Here is a 25,548-nt window from a genome sequence, read left to right on the forward strand (position 1 = left end):
CAAGGCCAATACTTGCTTCACCACTCCATGCTCTCTGAGCGACAATACAAGAAACCCTTGTTGTTACATATGATTAAGGCAGCGTGGTTGTACATTCCTATTCAGAGGCCAGACACTTCTAGCATGAGATTGGTTAATTTGTCTGAATAGATTGGAGGAGATGGAGGAACGGATTCTCAGGGCCCATGACAGATCTCATTCTTTACCAATACCTGGGTGAGTTTGTTGCATTTGGTAGGGAGATGTGGCTTCAAATGGAGTAGACTCATGGCTTTGGTCTTCAATGCCATACCCATTTACAAACACTGGAGCATGTTTATATATCCCTTTGTGGATATACATGCTATGGCATGCTGGCAGTAGAGGAGGGAGTGGTTTAGTCGAAGGTGTGGCGCCTCCTAAACAGTGGAGCGGCACTCACTTCCACTATCTAAACCACCTTCCTCTCACCCCTACCCCTTTTCTTCCTCTTTTGCCTTGGAAGCGAGTTACCTCTGGCTTATTCACTTGATTATAGCTCCTGCTGACATTGGGGGTAATAATTATATTTGTAATTTCACTTATGTTGTATAGGTAACCTTTTGGAATTATTGCTGCTTTAATAGTTTTTGGTTTTGATTATTTTAAATTTTCCATAGTTTACCATTGGGGCATTTCATTTTGCTGTACTGTTGCATTTGTACTTTCCTATAATTTTCAATTAAATGATTATGGAAGAAAAAATACATTTTAAATCTGCACCATCTTACAAAGCCAAAATATCAAGTACGAGTGGGCTGACCTTTATACAAAATATAAGACAAGTCAGTTTCCTAATTGGAAGAAAGTGGATCTTTACCAAATCTACTTTACAATGTTATCTAGGAGTAAAGTCATAAATAACCACATTATTACCTCATCAAGTGCTGCCTCAAGCTCCTGCTTTATATGGTTTTCCAAGAAGCCATTCTCTGCAGATGTCTTCTCCAACATATCCCCACTTCCAGCTATCTGGGTATTATTGTCTTTTACCTTTTGAGACACAGCAGGTTTAGTATGCTTATTCTCCATTGCTGACGTATCAGATTTTCTGGCGTTTACAGAAACAGGGGAACAAGGTGCCGACTGTCGTCCTTTCATCAACTCAAGGCTGGGAAGCACGGCTCGTTTTCGGAGTAGATTATTTTGAGCAAAGCTATTTTTTAATTTGATTTTTATCCACTTGGAATTCCTTGTTCCTGGACTTGTTTTCTTCTCCAGTTTACATCTGATATTCTGTGGCTTTCTACTGGGGAAAAAACGGTTCAGTTGGCAAACTGGACTTTTTTCAGCAACGGGTGGAGAGACATCTGCCAGGATTTGTGCGCTCTCATCTTTAGTCTTCTCGTCAGTGAGACTAGTTGGAGAACTTGGGCCTTTAACGACTTCTACTGTGTCAGACTCTATTTCTCCAGCAATTTCATTGCACAAATCCAAGATACTAACTCTCTTAGATTTCTGGTCATCTTCAGAGGATGTATCCTTTTTCTTATTGGTTTCAGACTGGACAACCTTTTGCTTTTTTGCTTTACTTTTGGTTGTGCCGTCAACAGGTTTTGTGATCCTCTTACGCTTTAATGGTGCTGCGGATGGCAAAAGGATGGCTTTGCCTTCACTGGATATTCTTTTATTTAAGGATGAATCCAACATTTGTTTAGAACTACTACTGCAAGAAATGGATGGGTTACCAACTTTAATCTTTTTCTTTACAGTACTGTTTGGGACAGACACAGATTTTACAGAGTTCTTGGTGTGGTTGACAGGGCAAGTTCTCTTAGGCTGTTTTGTTTTACTTTTAGCTTCTGAAATTTTTATCTTTTCTCTAGGTCCTTTAGAATTCTTTGGAGCAGTTTTTGCAGATCCTTGCTTAGCATTGTCTTTAAGCCTTTTTTTGGACACCACCGGAATTATTGTTTGCTGTGAAATTGGCACTGATGGCTTTAACCCCTTTTTGCGTGTTCCAGTTGCCTTTTTAACAGCTTGTGCTGGCTTATGTGCTTTTGTCTTGGGTTCCACGTCTGATTTTTTAACCGTTGTTTTCCTAACTGGGGTTTTCTTTATATTGATGACCTTTTTAACTTGTTTATTGCATTTTGGCAGCATATCACACTTCTTTGCAGGTTTGCTTGGAGTGCTATGGTTTACATTCTTGACTGTTTTCTTTATACCTGCAGGCTTTAAATCAGATTTAGGTCTGGTTTTTGTGCCAACACTCTTTTTCACACATTTAACAGTTTTTGTTACTCTCAAAGCAGGATTTTTGCTAGTGCTTCTTGTTATTTTGTTACTTTTATTTTGCGCAGTGGATTCTTTAGCCACAGTTTTTCTGACATTTGACGGATTCTTTTTCTGTGCTTTTGAAGCACTGCTGGAAGACTTTTGTGTAACCTTTTTTAAAGGAGTCACCTCTTTGGCTTTACGTAGGTTTTTACGCTTTGCAGGCACAATTTTTACAGCACTTTTTTTGGTAGCTTTTAAAACTGTACTTCTCTTTTGACCAGCTTCTGCCTTGGATGGTTTGGAGTTCTTAATGGCTTTATTTGTTGGTGTTTTTGAGTTTTTTTTCTTCTGTGCTGAAGACAGATTTGTTTTAGCTTTGCTAGAAATACCAAGTCTCTTTTTAGGAGTAACAGAATGGCTTTCACATTCTTTAATCTTCTGACGCTTTGTAGTGTTCTCTGGCAAGGATGACTTCCTTTTCTGTGATGTCATCACTGAAAGAATAAAAGTAGTCATAAGAATATAACCATGGCCAGAAATTTCAACTAATGTCATTTGAAATAAGAAAATACATTGTGTGCACAATTATTAGGCAAGTGAGAAATTTGACCAAATAATAATTTTTATGCATATTGTCTAACTCCAAGCTGTACAGGCGTGAATTCTTATTGGATTTAAGCATATCAGTTGATGTGTATTTGTGAAATGAGGGAGGGTGTGGCCTAAGGAGATCAACACCCTGTATCAAGGTGTTCATAGATTCGTTAGGCAGCTTCTTTTCCTCAGGCAAAATGGATCACAAAGAGATTCAGTCAAAAAAATGTAAAAGTCTTTCAGAGGGATGCAGCACTATTATATTGAGGTGTGATAACAAAAGCATCAAAAGCTTTGTTGCAAATAGTCAACAGGATCGCAAAATGAGCAAATGAACTGCCAAAGATTTTAGAAGAATCAAACGTGAAGCTACCAGGAACTTATCATCCTGTCATATTCTAGAACTGCAACCTACCTGGGAGTGCCCAGAAATACAAGGTGTTCAGTGCTCAGAGACATGGCCAAGGTAAGGGAGGCTGAAACCCAACCACCACTAAACAAGACACATAAGTTAAAACGTCAAGGACTGGGCCAAGAAATATCTGAAGACAGAATTTTTATGGACTGATGTAGGGCCGAAACAACTAATCGATCATAATAGTTGTCTGCATACAGAATGCATTATTTGTTTACACATCAGGAAATACAGTGCAGCACAAATACAGCTTAGTACACCATTCATACATATCGGTAAGTGCCTGAGAACTTGTGAATGTGTGAGGAACAATATCTCATGGGACATGTAGTCCTGGGCAGGAAGTGAGTGGTTCTAAAAGTCAGAAGTTTTTTATATGTTTAATTTTTCTATACAATATATTTCATAAATATTTTATTCAAAAACTTTTATACTCTTTACGTGCCTTAAAAGTCCACCACAATGGGTTTTTGTTTGCTAGCTTCAAATACTGGATGTGGCACTTAAAAAAAAAAAAAAAAAAAGTGCATTAAATTGCAGCTCTCTACGAAGTTTTTTACCTTGCTATAGGGGCACTCTGTATATTACACTTTGCAGCTTGCTATTGGGGCACTCTGAAGGCAGGAGGAGCCAGAAGTGTCAGTGGGGGACCCCTAGAAGAGGAGAAATCTGGGCTGCTCTGTGCAAAACCATTACACAGAGCAGGCAAGTATGATATTTTTTTCATTATTTATTTTTTAATTAACACTTTACAGACTCTGCAGGGAAGATCGGAATCTGAACCCAGAGAAAGTGGCGGAGGATAGACTGGAGGCAACATAAGGCATTACATATACATTGAAAGTAAACTTTTACCAGTATTGTGCATTATATATAAAAATGATCATATCCATGAAAAAGAAGAAAAAAAAATCTATTTACCATTGCATATAGAAACTTAAGACAAAAAATGCCTTTTTTTTAAAAAAACTTTACATATTAACTAAGATTATTATTCGATTAATCGAAACAATAAAAAAAAAAAAAAAAAACGGCCAACTAGTCTATTATGAAAATAATAGTCAGTTGCAGCCCTAGACTGATGAGACGAGAGTGACTCTAGACAAACCAGATGGATGGGCATGTAGCTGGTTCGGTAACGGGCACAGTGCTCCACTTTGACTCAGATGTCAGCAAGGTGGGGCACTGGTGTGGGCTAGTATTTAAGATGAGCTAGTTGGACTTAAAATCCACCAATATATTGACTAATAATTGTGCACACAATGTACATCAAAATGATGGGAATAGCAATTTAGTGTAGTTCTGCAATATACAGTGAAATAAAATATATCAAAGAAGTGCTACCAAAAGTCAAGTTGCCTGATCAACACACCTAAACACATAGACCAAGGCTCAATCACCAGCTTTTACCACACCTTGACCACCTGTGTGAACAAGCCTGGAGTGACATGGGTCTAAGTTGAAGCAATATGTAGGTACAGATTAAAGTGGAGTTCCACCCATAAATATAACATTACATCAGTAGTTTTAAAAAAAATGTCATTAGTCCTTTACGAATTTTTTTTTTTTTTTTTAGATGCCTTCAAAGTGTTGTTGCTAGGCAGAATAGTTAATCTTCCCACTTCCTGCACCTAGGTGCTTAATGCTTCCTAACCTACACCGCACAGACTCCTGGGAATGTAGTGGGTGTAACTTTCCAGGAGTCTGTGCACTCCCCAGTCCCAAAGAATCATGTGACTTGGACAGCACAGGTGCTGAAACCTGATCTGACACTGCTTGTGCAGCACTGAGCATGTGCGAGATCTGCAAGGCTGAAATCCAGGAAGTCATACAGTCTGGCTTCATGATGCCCACACTTAAGATGGCCCCAGTCAATTTCTATTTTATAAAGTGCCTAAATACTGTAACAACCTAACAAAACGGACCTTAGTTTACAGACTAACTTTACTAGAATACATTAAGCTTGTGTATTACAGGGGTATTTATATTTAAAAAGTGAAATTGTGGCCGGAACTCCGCTTTAAGCTGCGCTGGAGGCAGGCCTTAAAAAGGGAATAAAAAGTCTAAAGACTAGACATTCTTAGAAATGTCCCCTCCTACGAAACCTTTATAAAAAAAATAAAAATAATAATACGTTTTTATTAAACATATCAAAAGACAGCAAACACAAGTACAAAACAGTACAACAACCTTTCCTTAGTCCTTTTCTGCACACAATTCTGGTGAAACATTATCAAAACTGTTGAATTTAACCCATGAGTAACCTATTGTTACATCAAATAAAAGAAATGACAAAACCATGTCCAAGCAAGTATTATCAGGTAATTAACACCAACCTGATGGAAACCATGGACCCCTTTTAAAATCTTCACCAGTTTATATGATAAAGAAGCTACACCCGATCAGGAATAGAAAACGTGCACCCTCTATATGTCCTACAAGTAGCCCTCCGTCCCAATCAGAGGGGAACCGAAAAGCCATTTTATCCAGGGATTCCAGGTTTTCTCAAAGTAGGCCAGCTTATCCCGGAAAATAGCTGCCATTCTCTCAATGATCATAAATCCATGTCAATTTGGCCTTTAAAAGGTCAAAGGAAATTGTGGGGGACTTCCAGGTCCATGCAATAGATATCTTAGCTGTAGTGAAATTAAATGCGATCAGGCCCCTCAATGTCCCGGTGTGCCCTCCAGCGCCCTCCCCAGAAGGGCCTGCTGTGGGGTCTTGGGTAGATTCACTTGGGTGAGGGAATAGATAAAAATTATATACTGCCTTACTTTGCTGCATGTCCACAATGTATGGAGGACTGTTCCCTCCTGACCACATCCTCAAACATCTGGAGGAGACCCCCGAGACAGAAGACACCAATTGAGCTGGTACTTAGTACCAGTGGGGGTTATTTACGAAAGGCAAATACACTTTGCACTACAAGTGCAAACTACAAGTGCAAAGTGCACTTGAAATTGCACTGAAAGTGCAGTCGCTGAAAATCTGAGGGGTAGATCTGAAATGAGGGGAAGCTCTGCTGATTTTATTATCCAATCATGTGCAAGCTAAAATGTTTTTTTTTTATTTTCTTTGCATGTCCCCCCTCAGATCTACAGCGACAGCACTTTGCACTTGTAGTGGAAAGTCTGTTGGTTAAAAAAAAAAATGTAACCAACAGAAAGCATGAATTCAACAGACAGCATGAATTCATGAAAGGACAGAAGTTGTCAAATGGGATTTCTTATGAGGAGGGAAGTAAAACCTTTAGGCCCCTTCCACACAGGGCAGACCCATTGCAGCGGAGTCCGCCAGCCCAGCGGGAGATCTCTCCGTTGATCTCTGCTGAGCCGGCGGATGACAGGTCCCTCTCTGCTCACCGAGCAGGGAGGGGCTTGTCGAGTGACACTGCTTGCTTTGGAGAGGTTGGACGAAAACAGTATGTCCGCTTTCATCAGATCTCACCCGATCCGATCTGCCAGGACTGATGGGGAACATATCGCAATACGTATGATTTTAGCGGATCGGATGTCAGCTGACATGGTCACCACTGACATCCGACGCTCCATAGACTTACATGGAGCACTCGTTCAGGTCCACCGAAAAAACTGACCTGAATGGTCTGCCCATGTGAAAGGGGCCTTAGACAAAAAGGAGTGGTTGTGGTATAGTTGGATTTTGCCAAAGCATTTAACACAGTTCCCCACGCATGGCTAATGTGTAAGGTAAAGTCTACAGGCTTTGAAAAATAAGTTTGTAAATGGATAGAAACCTGGGGGGCCCCCCCCCCCCCCCACAGCACATTCACATTCCGAGAGTAGTGGTTAAAGGGTAACTCCACTTTTGTGGGGAAAACAATAGCAAATTACCGTATATAAGCAGAGTTTTTCAGCACAAAAAAATTGTGCTGAAAATGCCCCCCTCGGCTTATACTCGAGTCACCTTTTTGCGCCTGATCTCCCGGACTTTGGGGACCCGGTACCGGCCAGCCGTAGGTCCCCTAGACCAGGGCTCGACAAATCCTGGGCGCCAGGTCGCCATGGCGACTAGAAATAGGGTCCTGGCGACTTGGCTTGGAAGGGGGGGCAAAAAAAAAATAAAAAACAAACAAGTTAAGCATTACAAGTTAAACAGCAATTCTAATGTAATTTTTCACTATTTTCACTGCCATCTTCTTCCCTCTAATTAGAACCCCCAAACATTAAATATATTTTTTATCCTAACACCTTAGAGAATAAAATGGCGATCGTTGCAATACTTTGTCACGCCTTTTTTGCGCAGCGGTCTTGCAAGCGCACTTTTTATTGGGGAAAAGGTTACACTTTTTTTAATTAAAAAATAAGACAATAGTAAAGTTATCCCCATTTTTTTTTAATACTATGAAAGATAATGTTACGCCGAGTAAATTGATACCCAACATGTCACGCTTCAAAATTACGTCCGCTCGTGGAATGGCGTCAAACTTTTACCCTTTAAAATCTTCATAGGCGACGTTTAAAAATCTCTACAGGTTGCATGTTTTGAGTTACAGAGGAAGTCTAGGGCTAGAATTATTGCTCTCGCTCTACCAATCGCAGCGATACCTCACATGTGTGGTTTGAACACCGTTTACATATGTGTTCGCTTCTGCGCGAAAGCTCGTCGGGACGGGGCGCGTTTTCTGGCTCCTAACTTTTTTAGCTGGCTCCTAGATTCCAAGCAAATTTGTCAACCCCTGCCCTAGACCCCAAACTTGGCACATGTAGCCCCAGTTCTTCTCTACAAGTGTGCAAAGTTTGCTGTCTGGGGGACAGAATGTGTACTGACCACTCCCCAGAAACATAAATTTCCAGCTTGTGCAATTGGCTCACCAATTTTCCCAGAAGTCTGTCTAAGATACAAGTCAGATTTCAAGCATCCCTTGCAACAAAAATTTCATTTTTTGAGAGATACTTTCAATAGGAAAATGTCTAAAAGGGATGCAGGCCCAGCAGATTTCCTTATTAGTGCCCTATAGCTCCACACCTGACAGTTAATTCTGAAACCACTCCCACTAGACCTACTTAGAGGCGCAGACAAACACACATGGATTTCTTCAGAAAAACAAAAGGTAGGAATCTGCAACAAAGTTTGTTATAATCCTTGCAATGTACATTGATCACCCAGAGGGGAAGGTTTCTTTCCTCAACAAAAGTAGGGTTACGCTTTAATGATTCTTACTCTGAATGGTCGAAGGTTATCAGTGGTGTACCTCAATGTTCAGTGTTTGGACCATTACTTTTTAAATATATTTATTAGGCTTGTTCCGATACCACTTTTTTAGGACCGAGTACAAGTACCGATACTTTTTTTAATGTGAAAGTTTTCAAATTTAAGAATGTCTCTTACATTGGTGGTCAGTGGGAAGGTACTGGGCACAGGGTATGGGGCACATCAGAGTACTCGGCACAGGGTATGGTGCACATCAGAGTACTGGGCACAGGGTATGGTGCACATCAGAGTACTGGGCACATCAGGGCACAGCGGGGTACTGGGCACATCAGGGTACTGGGCACATCAGGGCACAGCGGGGTACTTGGGCACAGGGTATGGTGCACATCAGGGCACAGGGCACATCAGGGCACTGGGCACAGCGGGGCACTGGGCACAGCGGGGCACTGGGCACTATTTTGTTTGTTTCCTTTTAAATGCAGAGTAGCGCAGGAAGCGGCTCACATCTGTAATAAGTGGCTGTAATAAGTTCTTACTGTCCTCTATCATGTTGCGCTATTCCCCGGCGGCCCCTCCTCTCATCCATCTCAGATGATGTCACAAGCGTACAACGAGAGAAGAGAGGAGGGGAGGGGCCGCCGGGAACAGCACGACATGATAGAAAACAGCAAGAACTAATTACAGCCACTTATTACCCGCCTGAGGACTGCTCTCCGCCCCCCGCCCTCTTGCAAATGCAATAGAGAAGTATCGGGGGAAGCATCGGCAGCATTTGCATGAGTACAAGTACTCGCGCAAATGCTCGGTATCGGTCCCGATACCAGTATCTGTATCGGGACAACCCTAATATTTATAAAGTATATAGGGTCTGTGATTAACAGTACCATTTCAGTGTTTGCAGACACCAAGCTATGCAGTGAATGAACATTCTTACAGATTGTATCCAACTTACAAGCCAAGCGCCACTTACCGGAGCTGTCGGTAGAGGCGGGGATGATCGTGCCGGCTCCCCTTATTGCCTGGATGCAGAGTCAGGGGAAGATGGCCCCCGCTCGGCTCCATGGCATTGGGTGGTGGAAGTGACGTCAAACGTCCCTTCCGCCCAAAGCTCTTAACCACTTGCCGACCGCTGCACGCCAATATACGTCGGCAGAATGGCAGCGGTGGGCAAATGGACGTACCTGTACGTCCCCTTTAAGAAGCCGTGCGTTGCAGACCCGCCACACTCTCTGATCATGCCCCACAACCTCGATGTTCGCCGGCGACCTGCGATCGTGTCACAGAGAGGCAGAACAGGGAGATGCCTATGTAAACAAGGCATTTCCCTGTTCTGCCTAGTGACAGGACAGTGATCTACTGCTCCCTGTCATAGGGAGCAGTGATCACTGATTCAGCCACACCGTTAGAATCACTCCCTAGGACACACTTAACCCTTCCTCGCCCCCTAGTGGTTAACCCCTTCCCTGCCAGTGTCATTTACACCGGTCGCTGTGAAAACGACAATGGTCCCAGAAAAGCGTCAAAGTTATCTGATGTATCCGCCATAATGTCACAGTTACGATAAAAAAAATTGCAGATCGCCGCCATTACTAGTAAAAAAAAAAAAAAAAAAAATTTTTTTTATATATATATATATATATATATATATATATATATATATATATATATATATATATATATATATATATATATATATATATATATATATATATATATATATATATATATATATATATATATATATATATATATATATATATATATATATATATATATATATATATATATATATATATATATATATATATATATATATATATATATATATATATATATATATATATATATATATATATATATATATATATATATATATATATATATATATATATATATATATATATATATATATATATATATATATATATATATATATATATATATATATATATATATATATATATATATATATATATATATATATATATATATATATATATATATATATATATATATATATATATATATATATATATATATATATATATATATATATATATATATATATATATATATATATATATATATATATATATATATATATATATATATATATATCTATCCACTTCCATACCAGGTACTTACGCAGCTTCCCGCCCAAGCCAATTTTCAGCTTTCAGCACTGTCGCACTTTGAATGGCAATTGCGCGGTCATGCTACACTGTACCCAAACAAAATTGGCGTCCTTTTTTCCCCACAAATAGAGCTTTCTTTTGGTGGTATTCGATCACCTCTGCGATTTATTTTTTTTGCGCAACAACTAAAAAAAGGCTGAAAATTTGGAAAAAAAAATATGTTTTTATTTTTTTCTGTTAATTTTTTTGTAAATAAGTTTTCTCTTTCAATTACGGGCACTGATATGGCGGCACTAATGGGCACCGATGAGATGGCACTGATGGACATCGATGAGGTAGTACTGACGGGCACAGATGAGGTGGCACTGATTGGCGGCGCTGGTATGCGACACTGATGGGCACACATAGGCGGCACTGATGGGCACACATAGGCGGCACTGATGGGCACACATAGGCGGCACTGATGGGCACACATAGGCGGCACTGATGGGCACACATAGGCGGCACTGATGGGCACACATAGGCGGCACTGATGGGCACACATAGGCGGCACAGATGGGCACTCATAAGCGGCACAGATGGGCGGCACTGATGGATACTTATGGGTGGCACAGATGGGCACCGATAGGTGGGCACTGGGCATGGATGGGCACTGTGGGGTGGCACTGATGGACACTGGGGTGGCGCTGATGGACACTGGGGTGGCGCTGATGGACACTGGGGTGGCGCTGATGGACACTGGGGTGGCAGCACTTATTTTTGCCAGGTTGCCAGTCAGTGCCCATTTGTGGGCACTGACTGGCATCTTTTTTCTTTATGCTTTTTTTTTTTTTTTTGCCATTTTTTTTTTTTGCCCACCCTGGTGCTCCAGGGTGGGCATCCCTGGTGGTCCAGTGTGGCGATCCGAGGGGGGGCTGCGCTGATAAACAATCAGCGCTAACCCCCCCTGTCAGGAGAGCCGCCGATCGGCTATCCTCTACTCGCGTCTGTCAGACGCGAGTGAGGAAGAGCCATCGACGGCTCTTCCTGTTTACATCGTGATCAGCCGTGGTTGGACACGGCTGATCACGTGGTAAAGAGTCTCCGCCGGAGGCTCTTTACCGAGATCGGAGATGCAGGGTGTCAGACTGACACCCCGCATCACCGAGCGCGCGCGGCATGAAATCCTGCAGGACGTTCTAGAACGTCCTGTCAGGATTTCATAACCACTTCCCGGACGTAAATCGGCCATAGGCCGGGCGGGAAGTGGATGGATATATATATATATCCCCTATTTTGTAGACACTATAACTTTTGCGCAAACCAATCAATATACGCTTATTTACCAAATATATGTAGAAGAATACATAATTGGCCTAAACTGAGGGAAAAATAAATGTATCGATATTTTTGGGATATTTATTATAGCAAAGTTAAGTTAAAAAAAATTGCTCTTTTGTTTATAGCGCAAAAAGTAAAAAATAAATCGCAGAGGTGATCAAATGCCACCAAAAGAAAGCCATTTGTGGGGGACGCACGACTGCGCAATTGTCAGTTAAAGAGCCGCAGTGCCGAATCGCAAAAAAAATGCTCTGGTCAAGAAGGGGGTAAATTCTTCCGTGGCTGAAGTGGTTAAAAGGGAGAATTATTTTTTATTGCATTGAAGTCTAAAATATGAGATTTGAGCTCTTTTTGACCTCAGATCTCACATTACAAGGGATGTTTACATTCCTAGTAATAGGAATAAACAATCCAAATTAATTTGAAGTGCAGACTTTCAGCTTTAAATTCAAGGTGCTGAACATAAATATCAAGTATAAATTTTAGGAACGGCAACCATTTTTATACACAGTTCTATTTTCAAGGGCTCAAGTGTAACTGGACATAAATAAAATGTTAATTTTTAATATTTTGTTGATAATCCTTTACTGGCAATGACTGCCTGAAGTATGGAATCTATGGACACCAACAATCACTGGGTTTCCACCCTTCTGATGCTTTGCCAGGCTCCAACTGCAGCTGCCTTCAGTTGTTGTTTGTGGGTCTTTCTGCCTTTAGTTTTGCCTTCCGCAAGTGAAATGCATGCTCAATTGGGTTGAGATCAGGTGATTGACTCCACCATTGCAGAATATTCCTCTTCTTTTCCTTCAAATAGCTCCTGGGTTGCTTTTGCAGTGTTTTGGATTATTGTCCATCTATACTGTGAAGCACCGTCCAATCAACTTTGCTGCATCTGGCTGAATCTGGGATGACAGTAATCTCTAAACATTGCAGAATGTTTATAGATCTGTCGGAATTTCTCAAATTTTCCGACAACAAAAGTTGTTGTCGGAAATTCCGACCGTGTGTACACAATTCAACGCACAAAAATTCTATGCATGCTCGGAATCATTGAACTTAATTTTTTTCTGCTCGTTGTAGTGTTGTACGTCACAGCGTTCTTGATGTTCGCAAGTTCCGACAACATTTGTGTGACGTGTGTATGCAAGACAAGTTTGAGCGAACATCCGTCGGAAAAAAATCCATGGTTTTGTTGTCTGAATATCCTATTGTGTGTACACGGCATTAGAATCAACTTCAGACCTTTTACCTACTTAATTGATGAAGAAATAATGAAGGAGTAGCCCACACCTGACCATGAAACAGCATTTGTTTCAATTGTCCAATTACTTTTGGCCCCTTGATAAAAGGGGGGATGGCTGTTCTTAAAGCGGAGGTTCACCCAAAAAGTTAATTTTTAACATTAGTTTGAGGCTCATTTTGTCAAGGGGAATCGGGTGTTTTTTTTTTAAATCGAAGCAGTACTTACCGTTTTAGAGATAGATCTTCTCCGCCTCTTCCGGGTATGGGCTGCGGGACTGAGCGTTCCTATTTGATTGACAGGCTTCCGACGGTCGCATACATCGCGTCACGATTTTCCGAAAGTAGCCGAACGTCGGTGCGCAGGCGCCATATAGAGCCGCATCGATGTTCGGCTTCTTTCGGCTACTCGTGACGCGATGTATGCGACCGTCAGAAGCCTGTCAAAAAAATGTCAGGTGAACTCCCACTTTAAGAGCTGTAATTCCTAAACCTTCCTCCGATTTGGATGTACATACCTTCAAATTAAACCTGAGAGAGTGCACTTTCAGCCCATATCCATTAGAGAAATATATATATATATCTCTATCTATCTATCTATATATATCTATATATCTGTATATTCACATCAGTCCCTGCCCTTAAAGAGCTAACAATCAAAAGGTTAACTCACAGTCATACATTCACATAACTAGGGCTAATTTAGACAAGAGCCAATTGATCTACCGGCAAGTCTTTGGAGTGTGGGAGGAAACCAGAGCAAATGGAGGAAACCCAGGCATATGTAGTGATGTGGTTGGAATTCGAACCAGTGACCCCAGTGTTAGGTGGAAGTGCTACCCACTTAGCCACAATGAATATACACTCACCAGCCACTTTATTAAGTACACCTTGCTAATACGGGGTTGGGCCCCCCTTTTCCTTCAGAACTGCTTTAATTCTTCATTGCATAGATTCAACAAGGTGTTGAAAACATTCCTCAGATTTTGATCCATATTGACATGATAGCATGACACAGTTGCTGCACATTTGTCGGCTGCATATCCACGATTCGAATCTCCCATTCCAACACATCCCGAAGGTGCTCTATATGGCGACTGTGGAGGCCATTGGAGCACAGTGAACTAATTTTCATGTTTAAGAAAGCAGTTTGAGATGATTTGAATTTTGTGACATGGTGCATTATCCTGCTGGAAGGAGCATCAGAAGACGAGTACACTGTAGTCATAAAGAGATGGACATGGTCAGCAACAATACTCAGGTAGGCTGTGGTGTTTAACCACTTAGTAACCGCCCTATAGCCGAAATACGGCTACAAGGCGGTTCCCTTACTCTGGGAGGGCGTCAATATACGTCCTCCCGGAGAATCAGACCCGCACGCCCGAGCGGGCGCGCACACGCGATCACCGGCGCTCGCCGGGTCCACGGGACCCGCAGCAACAAGGATTGCGGTAAGGAGCCAATGGAAGCGGCTCCTTACCACGTGAGCGTGTGCAATTTTGAAGGGTGACATGTTAGGTATCTATTTACTCAGCGTAACTTCATCTTTCATATTATGCAAAAACATTGGGCTAACTTTACTGTTTTTTTTTTTAAGCACAAAACAAACAGTTTTAAAAAAAAAAAACACGTGTTCAAAAAATTGCTGCGGAAATACCGTGCAAGATAAAAAGTTACAACAACAGCCGCCATTGTATTCTCGAGGGTCTTTGCTAAAAAAAGCATATATAATGTTTTGGGGTTCTATGTCATTTTTTAGCAAATAAATGATGATTTTTCCATGTAGGAGAGAAATGTCAGAATTGGCCTGGGTGCTCCAGAACGCCTGATGGTGCTCCCTGCATGTTGGGCCTCTGTATGTGGCCACGCCGTGTAAAAGTCTCACACATGTGGTATCGCTATACTCAGGAGGAATAGCAGAATGTGTTTTGGGGTGTAATTTGTAGTATGCATATGCTGTGTGTGAGAAATAACCTGCTAATATGACAGAAACTAGAATTTTTTTTTCCAGTCTTTTTTTCTTTTATAACGCAAAAAATAAAAACCGCAGAGGTGATCAAATACCACCAAAAGAAAGCTCTATTTGTGTGAAAAAAAAGGACAACAATTTCAGATGGGTACAATGTTGTATGACTGAGTAATTGTCATTCAAATTGTAAGAGCACCGAAAGCTGAAAATTGGTATGGTTAGGAAGGGGGTTTAAGTGCCCAGTGGTCAAGAGGTTAAATGATGCTCAATTGGTACCCTACCATCTGAATCTTGCAGCTGAAATTGAGGCTCATCAGACCAGGCAATGTTTTTCCAATCTTCTATTGTCCAATTTTGATGAGCCTGTGCAAATTGTAGCCTCAGTATCCTGTTCTTACCGACAGGAGTGGCACCCAGTGTGGTCTTTTTCTGCTGAATCCCATCTGCTTCAAGGTTCAATGTGTTATGCATTCCAGGATGGTATTCTGCATATCTTGGTTTTGACAAGTGGTTATTTGAGTTACTATTGCCTTTCTATCATCTCTAACCAGTCTGCCCAATTCTCCTCCGACATCAACAAGCTATTTTCCTCCACACAACCTCCACTCACTAAACCCTAAAGATGGCTGCGCATGAAAATCCCAGTAGATCAGCAATGTTTGAAATACTTAGATCAGACCGTCTTGCACATTCAAAGTCACTTAAATCCCCTTTCTTCCCCATTCTGATGCTCGGTTTAAACTTCAGCAAGTTGTCTTCACCACATCTAGATGCCCTGAGTTGCTGCCATGTGACTGGCGGATTAGCAATTTGTGTTATAAAGTAACTGAACGGGTGTACCTAATAAAGTGGCCAGTGAGTGTATATGGGGTGCTAGAGACGAAGCCTCAAAGTGAAGGTTGCCTGAAATTTTTTTGGAAACAAATGACAGCAATAAACAATTATGTGGGTCAGCTTTTCAAGCAGGAATCTATAAAACAGAACGGACATGTGTTAATCCAGTACAATATACAGAACTGGCCACTTTTCAAGCTTCACAAGCTGTAAAGTACAGTACATTTGGAGAGATAATGTTCAGCTGAGCTTGCCAGTAAAACACAGTGCAATCAAGGCTGAATTCCCATCACGGGAGCCTGTAGGCATGCAACCTAAGGAACCCAAAGCAACATCCCTCGGCTCGACCCTTACATAGAAAATATTTGGGTTTTTTAAGGGATATTCCTTTATTGGCCAACATAGTGGAACTAAGGGCAAAAAAAATTAGACGCTCCCTCAAGTTATTTAACCACTTACCCCCCGGACCATATTGCTGCCCAAAGACCAGAGTACTTTTTGCGATTCGGGACTGCGTCGCTTTAACAGACAATTGCGCGGTCGTGCGACGTGGCTCCCAAACAAAATTGGCGTACTTTTTTTCCCACTAATAGAGCTTTCTTTTGGTGGTATTTGATCACCTCTGCGGTTTTTATTTTTTGCGCTATAAACAAAAATAGAGCGAAAATTTTGAAAAAAAATGAATATTTTTTACTTTTTGCCATAATAAATATCCCCCAAAAATATATAAAAAAACATTTTTTTTCCCTCAGTTTAGGCCGATACGTATTCTTCTACCTATTTTTCGTAAAAAAAAAAATAAAAAAAAAATAAAAAAATCGCAATAAGCGTTTATTGATTGGTTTGCGCAAAAGTTATAGCGTTTACAAAATAGGGGGTATTTTTATGTCATTTTTATTAATATCTTTTTTTTTTACTAGTAATGGCGGCGATCAGCGATTTTTTTTTCGGTACTGCGACGTTATGGCGGACACTTCGGACACATTTTTGGGACCATTGGCATTTTTATAGCGATCAGTGCTATAAAAATGCATTGGATTACTATAAAAATGCCACTGGCAGTGAAGGGGTTAACACTAGGGGGCGGGGAAGGGGTTAAGTATGTTCCCTGGGTGTGTTCTTACTGTAGGGGGGTGGCCTCACTAGGGGAAACACTGATCCTCTGTTCATACATTGTATGAACAGAAGATCAGCGTTTCCCCCGCTGACAGGACCGGGAGCTGTGTGTTTACACACACAGGTCCCGGTCCCCGCTCTGTAACGAGCGATCGCGTGTGCCCGGGCACACGCACGGGAGTCGGGGGCGAGCGGGGGGGCGCGCGCGCCCCTAGTGGCGGCTCAAAGAGCCGACGTAGAATGACGTGGTCTCGCCCAGGAGAGCCGACCTGCCGCCGTAGAATGACGGCGGCTGGTCGGCTAGTGGTTAAAGGACTTTAACCCCCCCCATTGAAATCAATGCAGACCAATTAGCTCTGGTGTTCAAAGACGATTTTCAGATTTCATGTGCGGCTTGCCGACATCTGTGCAACTTCACTTAACCACTTCTGGACCGCCTACTGTATATATACACGTTGGCACTTTAAAAATGGATATCTGTTATGGCAGCAGATAGCTGCTATAACCCAATTATCCATCTTTTCAGTGAGCGGTCTGATTTACGATAATGGTGGTCCCTGCGGCGGATTCGCCCTAAGATCACCGTTATCGGCGGCGGGAGAGTGCCCCCATTCCCGCCGCTTACCAGAGCCGTCGGTAGAGGCGGAGGGGATCAGGTCCTTGCTGTGGCTGGGTATGGAGACGAGTGAGGGGGAAGATGGCTCCCACCCGTCTCCATAATATAGCAGGGCAGAAGCAACGTCAAAACGTCACTTCCGTCCATAGCTCTTTTTTTTTTTTTTTGACCCCAGATCTCATTATATTTAAGGAGGACCTGTCATGCTTTTTTCTATTACAGGGGATGTTTACATTACTTGTAATAGGAAAAAAAGTGACTAAAAAAAAAAAAAAAAAACTTTTTGGGTCACTGTCAAAATAAATAAAGTAAAATAAAAAATATATATATATATATATATTTTTAAAGTGCCCCGTCCCGACGAGCTTGCGTGCAGAAGCAAAGGCATACGCGAGCAGCGCCCGCATATGAAAACGGTGTTCAAACCACACATGTGAGGTATCGCCGCGATTGTTAGAGCGAGAGCAATAATTTTAGCCCTAGATCTCCTCTAACTCAAAACATGCAACCTGTAGAATTTTTTAAATGTCGCCTATGGAGATTTTTAAGGGTAAAAGTTTGTCGTCATTCCACGAGCAGGCGCAATTTTGAAGCGTGACATGTTGGGTATCAATTTACTCGGCTTAACTTTATCTTTCACAATAATATATATATATATATATATAATATATATTATATATATATATATATATATATATATATATATATATATAAACATTTGGGCTAACTTTACTGTTGTGTTATTTTGAAGTGCGCTTGCAAGATCACTGTGTGACAAAGTATTGACATGACCGCCATTTTGTTCTCTAGGGTGTTAGAAAAAAAATGTATAATGATTGGGGGTTCCAAGAAATTTTCGGGCAAAAAAACGTTTTAACTTGTAAACAACATATTTTAAAAAAGAGGCTCGGTCCAAGTGGTTAACAGACTTCAGGGGCAAATCGCAAAGAAACAGTGCAGGAACCTTTTTCAAAGTTGCAGCGATTTTGAACGGTTATATTGCCACAGATGGGGTGTGACTTTGAACTGTTAAGTAACATGACAAGTCACACCGATGTGAACCAGGCCTTAGAGAACATGTAAATGTAAAAACTGTACCTGCTGCTTGCACCTCTCTGACGCCACGTAATGGCAGAGGAAGGCGGGGGTCACCCGTTTAAGTCACCGAGTGGCCCCGCCCTCAGCTATATAACAGCTGCCATTGAGAAGAAGCGTCACTTGGTGGGAGCCTCCCATGGTGGTGGAGCTGTTGTGGTTTTTTTTCGGCTCGTCAGGCGGCATGAGATGGATTTACATCGTGGGACATTTTTAAATAAAGTACTTGTCCCAAAGTGTCTCCTGTCTTTACTATTTTTGACACTGTTGTGAATTGGTAGGGGTACATTGCTCCCGTTACCAATTCACATGGGGGGGCGGGATCTGGGGTTTTCCTCATTAAAGGTGGCTTCCAGATTCCGATAAGCCCTGAAGGGCCTGGGATGGATTTTAGGGCGACCCCCACGAAATGTATTTTCAATTTTGGTTCGGAGTTCCCCTTAATATTCATATCAGACCCAAAGGGCCTAGTAATGGACTGGGGGGGGGGGGGTTCATGCCGTTTTTTTCAGTGATTTTTATCTATATTGCCGGGACCCAAAAATTCATTACAGCCGCGATCAGTTTCAAATTAATTTGTTTTCCCCGGGACTTTTCTAAACACGGGAAAAATGCACCACTTTACAGGTATACTATAGACACCCCCAGGCACAATAGTTAAAGGAATAATTTTTATTGTTTCACTTTAAGCATTATTAAAACCACTGCTCCTGAAAAAACACCTACATGTCCCCTGGGGCAGGACCCGGGTCCCCAAACACTTTTTATGGCAATACAGTAAAAACCTTGGATTGTGAGTATAATTTGTTTCAGAAACATGCTTGCAATCCAAAGCACTTGTATATCAAAGCATTTTTTTTTAAAGGGTATAACAGAGAAAAGAGGCACCTCCAAGTGTAGCAATATGTTGCTAAATGTTGTACCTTCATTAAATGTAACCATATTACTACACTTAGAGGCTCGCCGCTCCTCTCTTGTTTTTTATACTCAGTTGTGACACGACGCTAGTCTTATATCAAGACATCGCTTGTATATCAAGGCAAAATTTATTAAAACATTTTGCTTGTCTTGCAAAACGCTCTCAAACCAAGGTTTTACTGTAACTTGCATATAAGCCTTTAAAATTAGCACTTATTGGTTTTTCATGTTGGTGTCTCATAGACTTTAATGGTGTTCTGCAGCTTTTTCGAAATTTGCCGCGAACACTGCATGTCAGCTTTTCAGCGAACACCCAATGTTCGAGTCAATGAACATCTGGCTCATCCCTAGTAGGAATCTGTAACAAAGTTTGTTAAAAATCCTTGTAAGGTGCATAGATCATGTTTTTTTCTCAACAAAAGTGGAGTTACGCTTTAAAGGAATACTAAAGGCTTTCTTTTGTTTTAATATAACAAACATGTCATACTCATGCTCTGTGCAATGGTTTTGGATAGAGCAGTCCCAATCCTCCACCAGCACTCCTGGCTTCACCCACTCCCGCCCCCCACTGTGTGATTAATCCAGAGCCCAACTCTGAGTGTCCATCAAACACAGAGCAGGACTTAGCCCTGCCCCCTCCTCATAGGCTCTGATTGACAGCAGCGGGAACCAATGAGGAGTGAGAGACCTGACAGTGTCTCAGCTCGTGTGCACATCACTGGATCAGGCAAGTATTTAGTGGGGCTGCAGGGGAAGCTGCATGCAGAAGTTTTTTTTTTGTTTTTTTACCTTACTGCAGTAAGGCAAGAAACTTTCTGCCTTTAGAAATACTTTGAAGCGCAGTTCCAGTCTTTTTTTAAACTTCCAATGCCCCCCCACCCCCAGTCAGTGCACAGGGCTAAATGTAGATTTATTTTTTGTTTGTTTCTAAATAAAATAAATTATATCTTCGGGCGGAACTTCCTGTCCCGGCCATCTAGGCAATGACATCATTAGGCGATTCCCATTGGGCTCTGCGATAACTGCGTCATCAAACCCAGAAGCTTTTGGGTATGGCATAGTAAAGCCTTTTTTTTTAAATAACAAACATGTTATACTTACCTGCTCTGTGCGGTGGTTTTGCACAGAGCAGCTCGAATTCTCCTCTTCTCAGGTCCCGCGCCGGCGCTCCTGGCCCCCCACAGTAAGCAGCTTGCCATGGGGGCACCAAAGCAGGCATGCTCCAGACCTGCGGCTCTGTGTGTCCATTTACACGTCGAGCCCCAGGTCGGCCCTGCGCCCTCCATCTCCTTATTGGCTCACTGGCTGTGATTGACAGCAGCGGAAGCCAAGACAATCAGGAGTGCGAGTCCTCGGAGAGGCAAGGCTCTCGTGGACATTTCAGAATTGAGAGGGGGGCTCGGGTAAGTATGGGGGCTGCTGCAAAAATAAGGTAAACCTCATGTCTTTACAAACACTTCTGGGAAGCCTAATAAAATCTTGCATTTTTTTTAATATGACATGACAGTCTACAATCCACTGTACCATGTGGTGTCCTCACTGCTGAGGTGTGAGATTGGGAGGTGCACCAAATCCCGGGAAAAAGACACAAGCCGACTTCAGATGCCCACATCATAGATGGCCACCTGCCTGCTTCCGAGATCAGGTACATTTTGAAAAGCTTAAAGTGGAGTTCCACCCAAAAAAAGTCATTAATATGCATGAAATAAATACAAATTTGGAGATTTTATTTTTTTTACTCACCTTTAAGTAGCTGTTGCTATGCGGCCCCTCGAAATCTTCCTCCATCATCACCTAGGCTCCTTTCGTCACTTCCCTTTGCGCCTCCGCTTGCTACTGCTCCTGGGAGATGTGTGTCATCATTTCCCAGGTGTCAGTGGGCAGCGACGAGGGCTAGATTGCCATAGCAATGGGGCGGGCACTTCCGAAAACCCTGCCCGTTGTTATGGCAACCTGTATACTTTACAGCGCCGCTACGGCCCATTACTGCGCATGTGCGAGAACGGGGCGGTGCATGCTGGCCGCTCAGTTGCGCCGTATCCCCGGAAATAAATGCTTGTGGGCTTCACATGCCCATAAGCAAAATGAAAAAGTTATTTTAACAGATGAAACCGGACATCGGGGGACAATTGTTACAGAAGACGTGAGTTTTATAATGACATTTTAAACGCTTGTGAAAGGGTATAAAGAAAAAAAAAGAAAAAAAATTGTGATTGTAGTTGGAACTCCACTTTAAAACTAACCAGCATGAATACTATTTTGATTTAAAAGGTACAAGTAATAAAAATCATAGGGGAGCTTTTAAAAATAAATTTGATTACAGGGATTGGAGCTCTGCTTTAAAACAGGGGTCTCCAAACTGCGGCCCGGGGGCCAGATGTGGCCCTCTGCTTGCCTTTATCCAGCCCTTGGGGCACTATTCCTCCTACAGACACCAACGATGGGACACTATTCCTCCTACAGACACCAACGATGGGACACTATTCCTCCTACAGACACCAACGATGGGACACTATTCCTCCTACAGACACCAACGATGGGACACTATTCCTCCTACTGATACCAATGATGGGACACTATTCCTTCCCTAATACTGAATATGGGTCACTATTCCTCTTACAGACACCAACGATGGGACACTATTCCTCCTACAGACACCAATGATGGGACACTATTCCTCCTACAGACACCAATGATGGGACACTATTCCTCCTACAGACACCAATGATGGGACACTATTCCTCCTACAGACACCAATGATGGGACACTATTCCTCCTACAGACACCAATGATGGGACACTATTCCTCCTACAGACACCAATGATGGGACACTATTCCTCCTACAGACACCAATGATGGGACACTATTCCTCCTACAGACACCAATGATGGGACACTATTCCTCCTACAGACACCAACGATGGGACACTATTCCTCCTACAGACACCAACGATGGGACACTATTCCTCCTACAGACACCAACGATGGGACACTATTCCTCCTACAGACACCAACGATGGGACACTATTCCTCCTACAGACACCAACGATGGGACACTATTCCTCCTACAGACACCAACGATGGGACACTATTCCTCCTACAGATACCAAAGATGGGACGCTTTTCCTCCTACAGATACCAATGATGGGACGCTATTCCTCCTACGGATACCAATGATGGGACGCTATTCCTCCTGCAGATACCAATGATGGGACGCTATTCCTCCTACGGATAACAATGATGGGACACTATTCCTCCTACGGATAACAATGATGGGACACTATTCCTCCTACGGATAACAATGATGGGACACTATTCCTCCTATGGATAACAATGATGGGACACTATTCCTCCTACAGATACCAAAGATGGGACACGATTCCTCCTACCGATACCAATGATGGGACACTAATTCCTCCTACTGATACCAATTATGGGACACTATTCCTTCCCTAATAATGAATATGGGTCACTATTCCTCCTATTGAAGCCAGGACATTTTTTGCTCCCGCAGTCCGGCCCCCTGAGGTCTAAACAACAGAAAAGTGGCCCCTTGTTTAGGAAGTTTGGAGACCCCTGCTTTAAAGGATCTGCTACTGACAGCTTGGTGCCAAATACCACAGCATACCTTGAGAGGTCTAGTGGTGTCCATGCCTTGATGGGTCAGGGTGTTCTGGCAGCAAAAGGAGACCTACTGAATATTAGGTGGGTGACCCTAAAGTTAGAGCTGATCGGTGTATGTAATGGAGTTTACCAATGGAATGTACCTGTATCCCGAAGCTCGGCTTCAGGGAATATCTACTCTGAGATCTTTCCGAGTGGCATGATCTACATTCCTGGAGGACCAAACCACCAGGCCACCATGAGAGCTGCAGGAAGCATGGTGAACATTGGTGACACATTCCAGGAGTGGAGGATTCTAGGGGACACCTCATAGAGGACTACATTCCCCTACTCCTCCAATCCAGACATGACTCATGTCACCCTAGCCCCCCCTTGTACCCCACACTCTACATCCCCACACTGACTGAGACAAGACATACACCTCATAGCAGTGACACTAACCGGACTGATGGGGGAGTGCTCGAGCCGTCCACCCTCTTCGCTCATCAGGTTCTTCTCCCTTCACTCAGAACCTCCTATGGAACAGATACCCGGAAGTGTCGAGTTATGAGGGCAGCGCACAGCCCTACCGTATGAATGTACACACTGAGAGATCACCGGCTTCGGGCAGACAGGAGAAACTTCCCGGGAGGAGCAGTAAAGCGTCAGTAAAGCCGATCAAAGCATGCGCACACAGCTACTTCTGTCGCCCCGCCCCTTACTGCGGCTCAAGACTCGTTTTGATCCTGTCGCCGCTGCTGGGATTTTCCATGATACTGTGAGCTCGCCCCCGTGTGTTTCCCCGGTGCTGATCTTGCAGAGCGCGCTCCCGGTCCTCTGGCTGATGGTCATGTGATGGGAGGGCTGTGTATTTTTATATTTTTATAATAAAAGCAGTCCTGTCATAGTTCATGATGTCTTGTCCTATGTGAATGCTGAAACCAGCCTCATGCTGTCAGAAACACAGCAAAAAAAAACAGAACCAGCGCGCTCAAAAAAAAAGTGACGTCCACGCGTAAGCACTAGGTGCGTTTAGCGCTTGAGCGTTCATATCAAATGCCTGTATAAATGAAACACTTCAGCCCCAGAAGGTTTTACCCCCTTCCTGACCATGCCATTTTTTTGCGAATACATTGCGTTATTTTATCTTACAATTACACAGTCGTGCGACGTTGTACCCAAATAAAATTGATGTTCTTTTTCCCCCCCCGCAAATAGAGCTTTCCTTTGGTGGTATTTGATCACCTTTTCGTTTTGTTTTTTTGTGCTATAAACAAAAAAGACCGACAATTTTTAAAAAAATATATCTGATTTTTTGCTATAAAACACATATAAAAAATGTAAAAAATAAAATGTCTTCATCAATTTAGGCCAATATGTATTCTGCTACATATTTCTGGTAAAAAATAAATAAAAATCAAAAAGCGTCTATTGATTGGTTTGCGCAAAAGTTATCGCGTCAAACTATGGGATATTTTTTCTGGCATTTTTATTTATTTTCTTTTACTAGTAATGGCGGAGATCATCAATTTTTAGCAGGACTGCAATATTGCGGCGGACAAATCACACATCCAACTGACACTTGTTTGGGAACCAGTGACATTATTACAGTGAATAGTGCTAAAGAAATGCACCGTTACTGTACTAATGACACTGGCAGGGAAGGGGTTAACACCAGGGGCGATCAAAGGGTTAAGTGTGTCCCTAGGAGGTGCTTGCTAACTGTGTGGGGGATGGACTCACTGGATGAACACAGAGATCTGTGTTCCTGCTTAGCAGGAACACAAGATCACTGTGTTCTTTCCTGTCAGAACGTGCATCTGCCTTGTTTATGTAGCGCCTGGCTACTTTCATAGCCGGTGCTGTTGTAAATTTAGAGGGTGGTCAGAGAATTACCGTATTTATCGGCGTATACCGCACACGTTTTTCCCCTAAAATCAGGGGAAAATTGTGGGTGCGCGATATACGCCGATCCCCGCTGTCTCTGAGCCACTAGCCTAGAGCCGAGCCGAGTGTACTGCGCACTCGGCTAGGCTCGGCCACGCTCGGCTCCGCCCGCAGCCATGCGAGAGGACACACAGGAAATCCGTCTCCTCTCGGCTCGCGCCAAATCCAAAAACGGACACGCTGGACGGAGACGGACACATGGATGGAAGCCGCAGACGGACACCTCCAAAGCCACAGACGGACCCCGCGCAAGGAAGCTGCAGATGGACACCCACAAGGCTGGACGGACCCCGCGCAAGGCTGCAGACAGACGCCGGATAAGGCCACCGATGAACGCA

General features: G+C 42.7%; 1 protein-coding gene across 1 annotated transcript in view; it reads right to left on the bottom strand.

The window, feature by feature from the left end:
* ESCO1 (establishment of sister chromatid cohesion N-acetyltransferase 1) overlaps positions 1-24,023 on the bottom strand; it is a 42,830-nt gene extending 18,807 nt beyond the window's left edge. Inside the window, exons 1-2 of the mRNA XM_040354051.1 lie at positions 23,726-24,023; positions 895-2,732 (exon numbers count right to left, since the gene is read on the bottom strand). Of these exons, the coding sequence (XP_040209985.1) occupies positions 895-2,730 (1,836 nt within the window). The 5' untranslated portion in view covers positions 2,731-2,732; positions 23,726-24,023. The remainder of the gene's footprint in view (positions 1-894; positions 2,733-23,725) is intronic.
* Positions 24,024-25,548: the final 1,525 nt, after the last annotated feature.

Source organism: Rana temporaria, chromosome 5 (assembly GCF_905171775.1).
Source record: "Rana temporaria chromosome 5, aRanTem1.1, whole genome shotgun sequence".
Classification (NCBI taxonomy): Eukaryota; Metazoa; Chordata; class Amphibia; order Anura; family Ranidae; genus Rana; species Rana temporaria.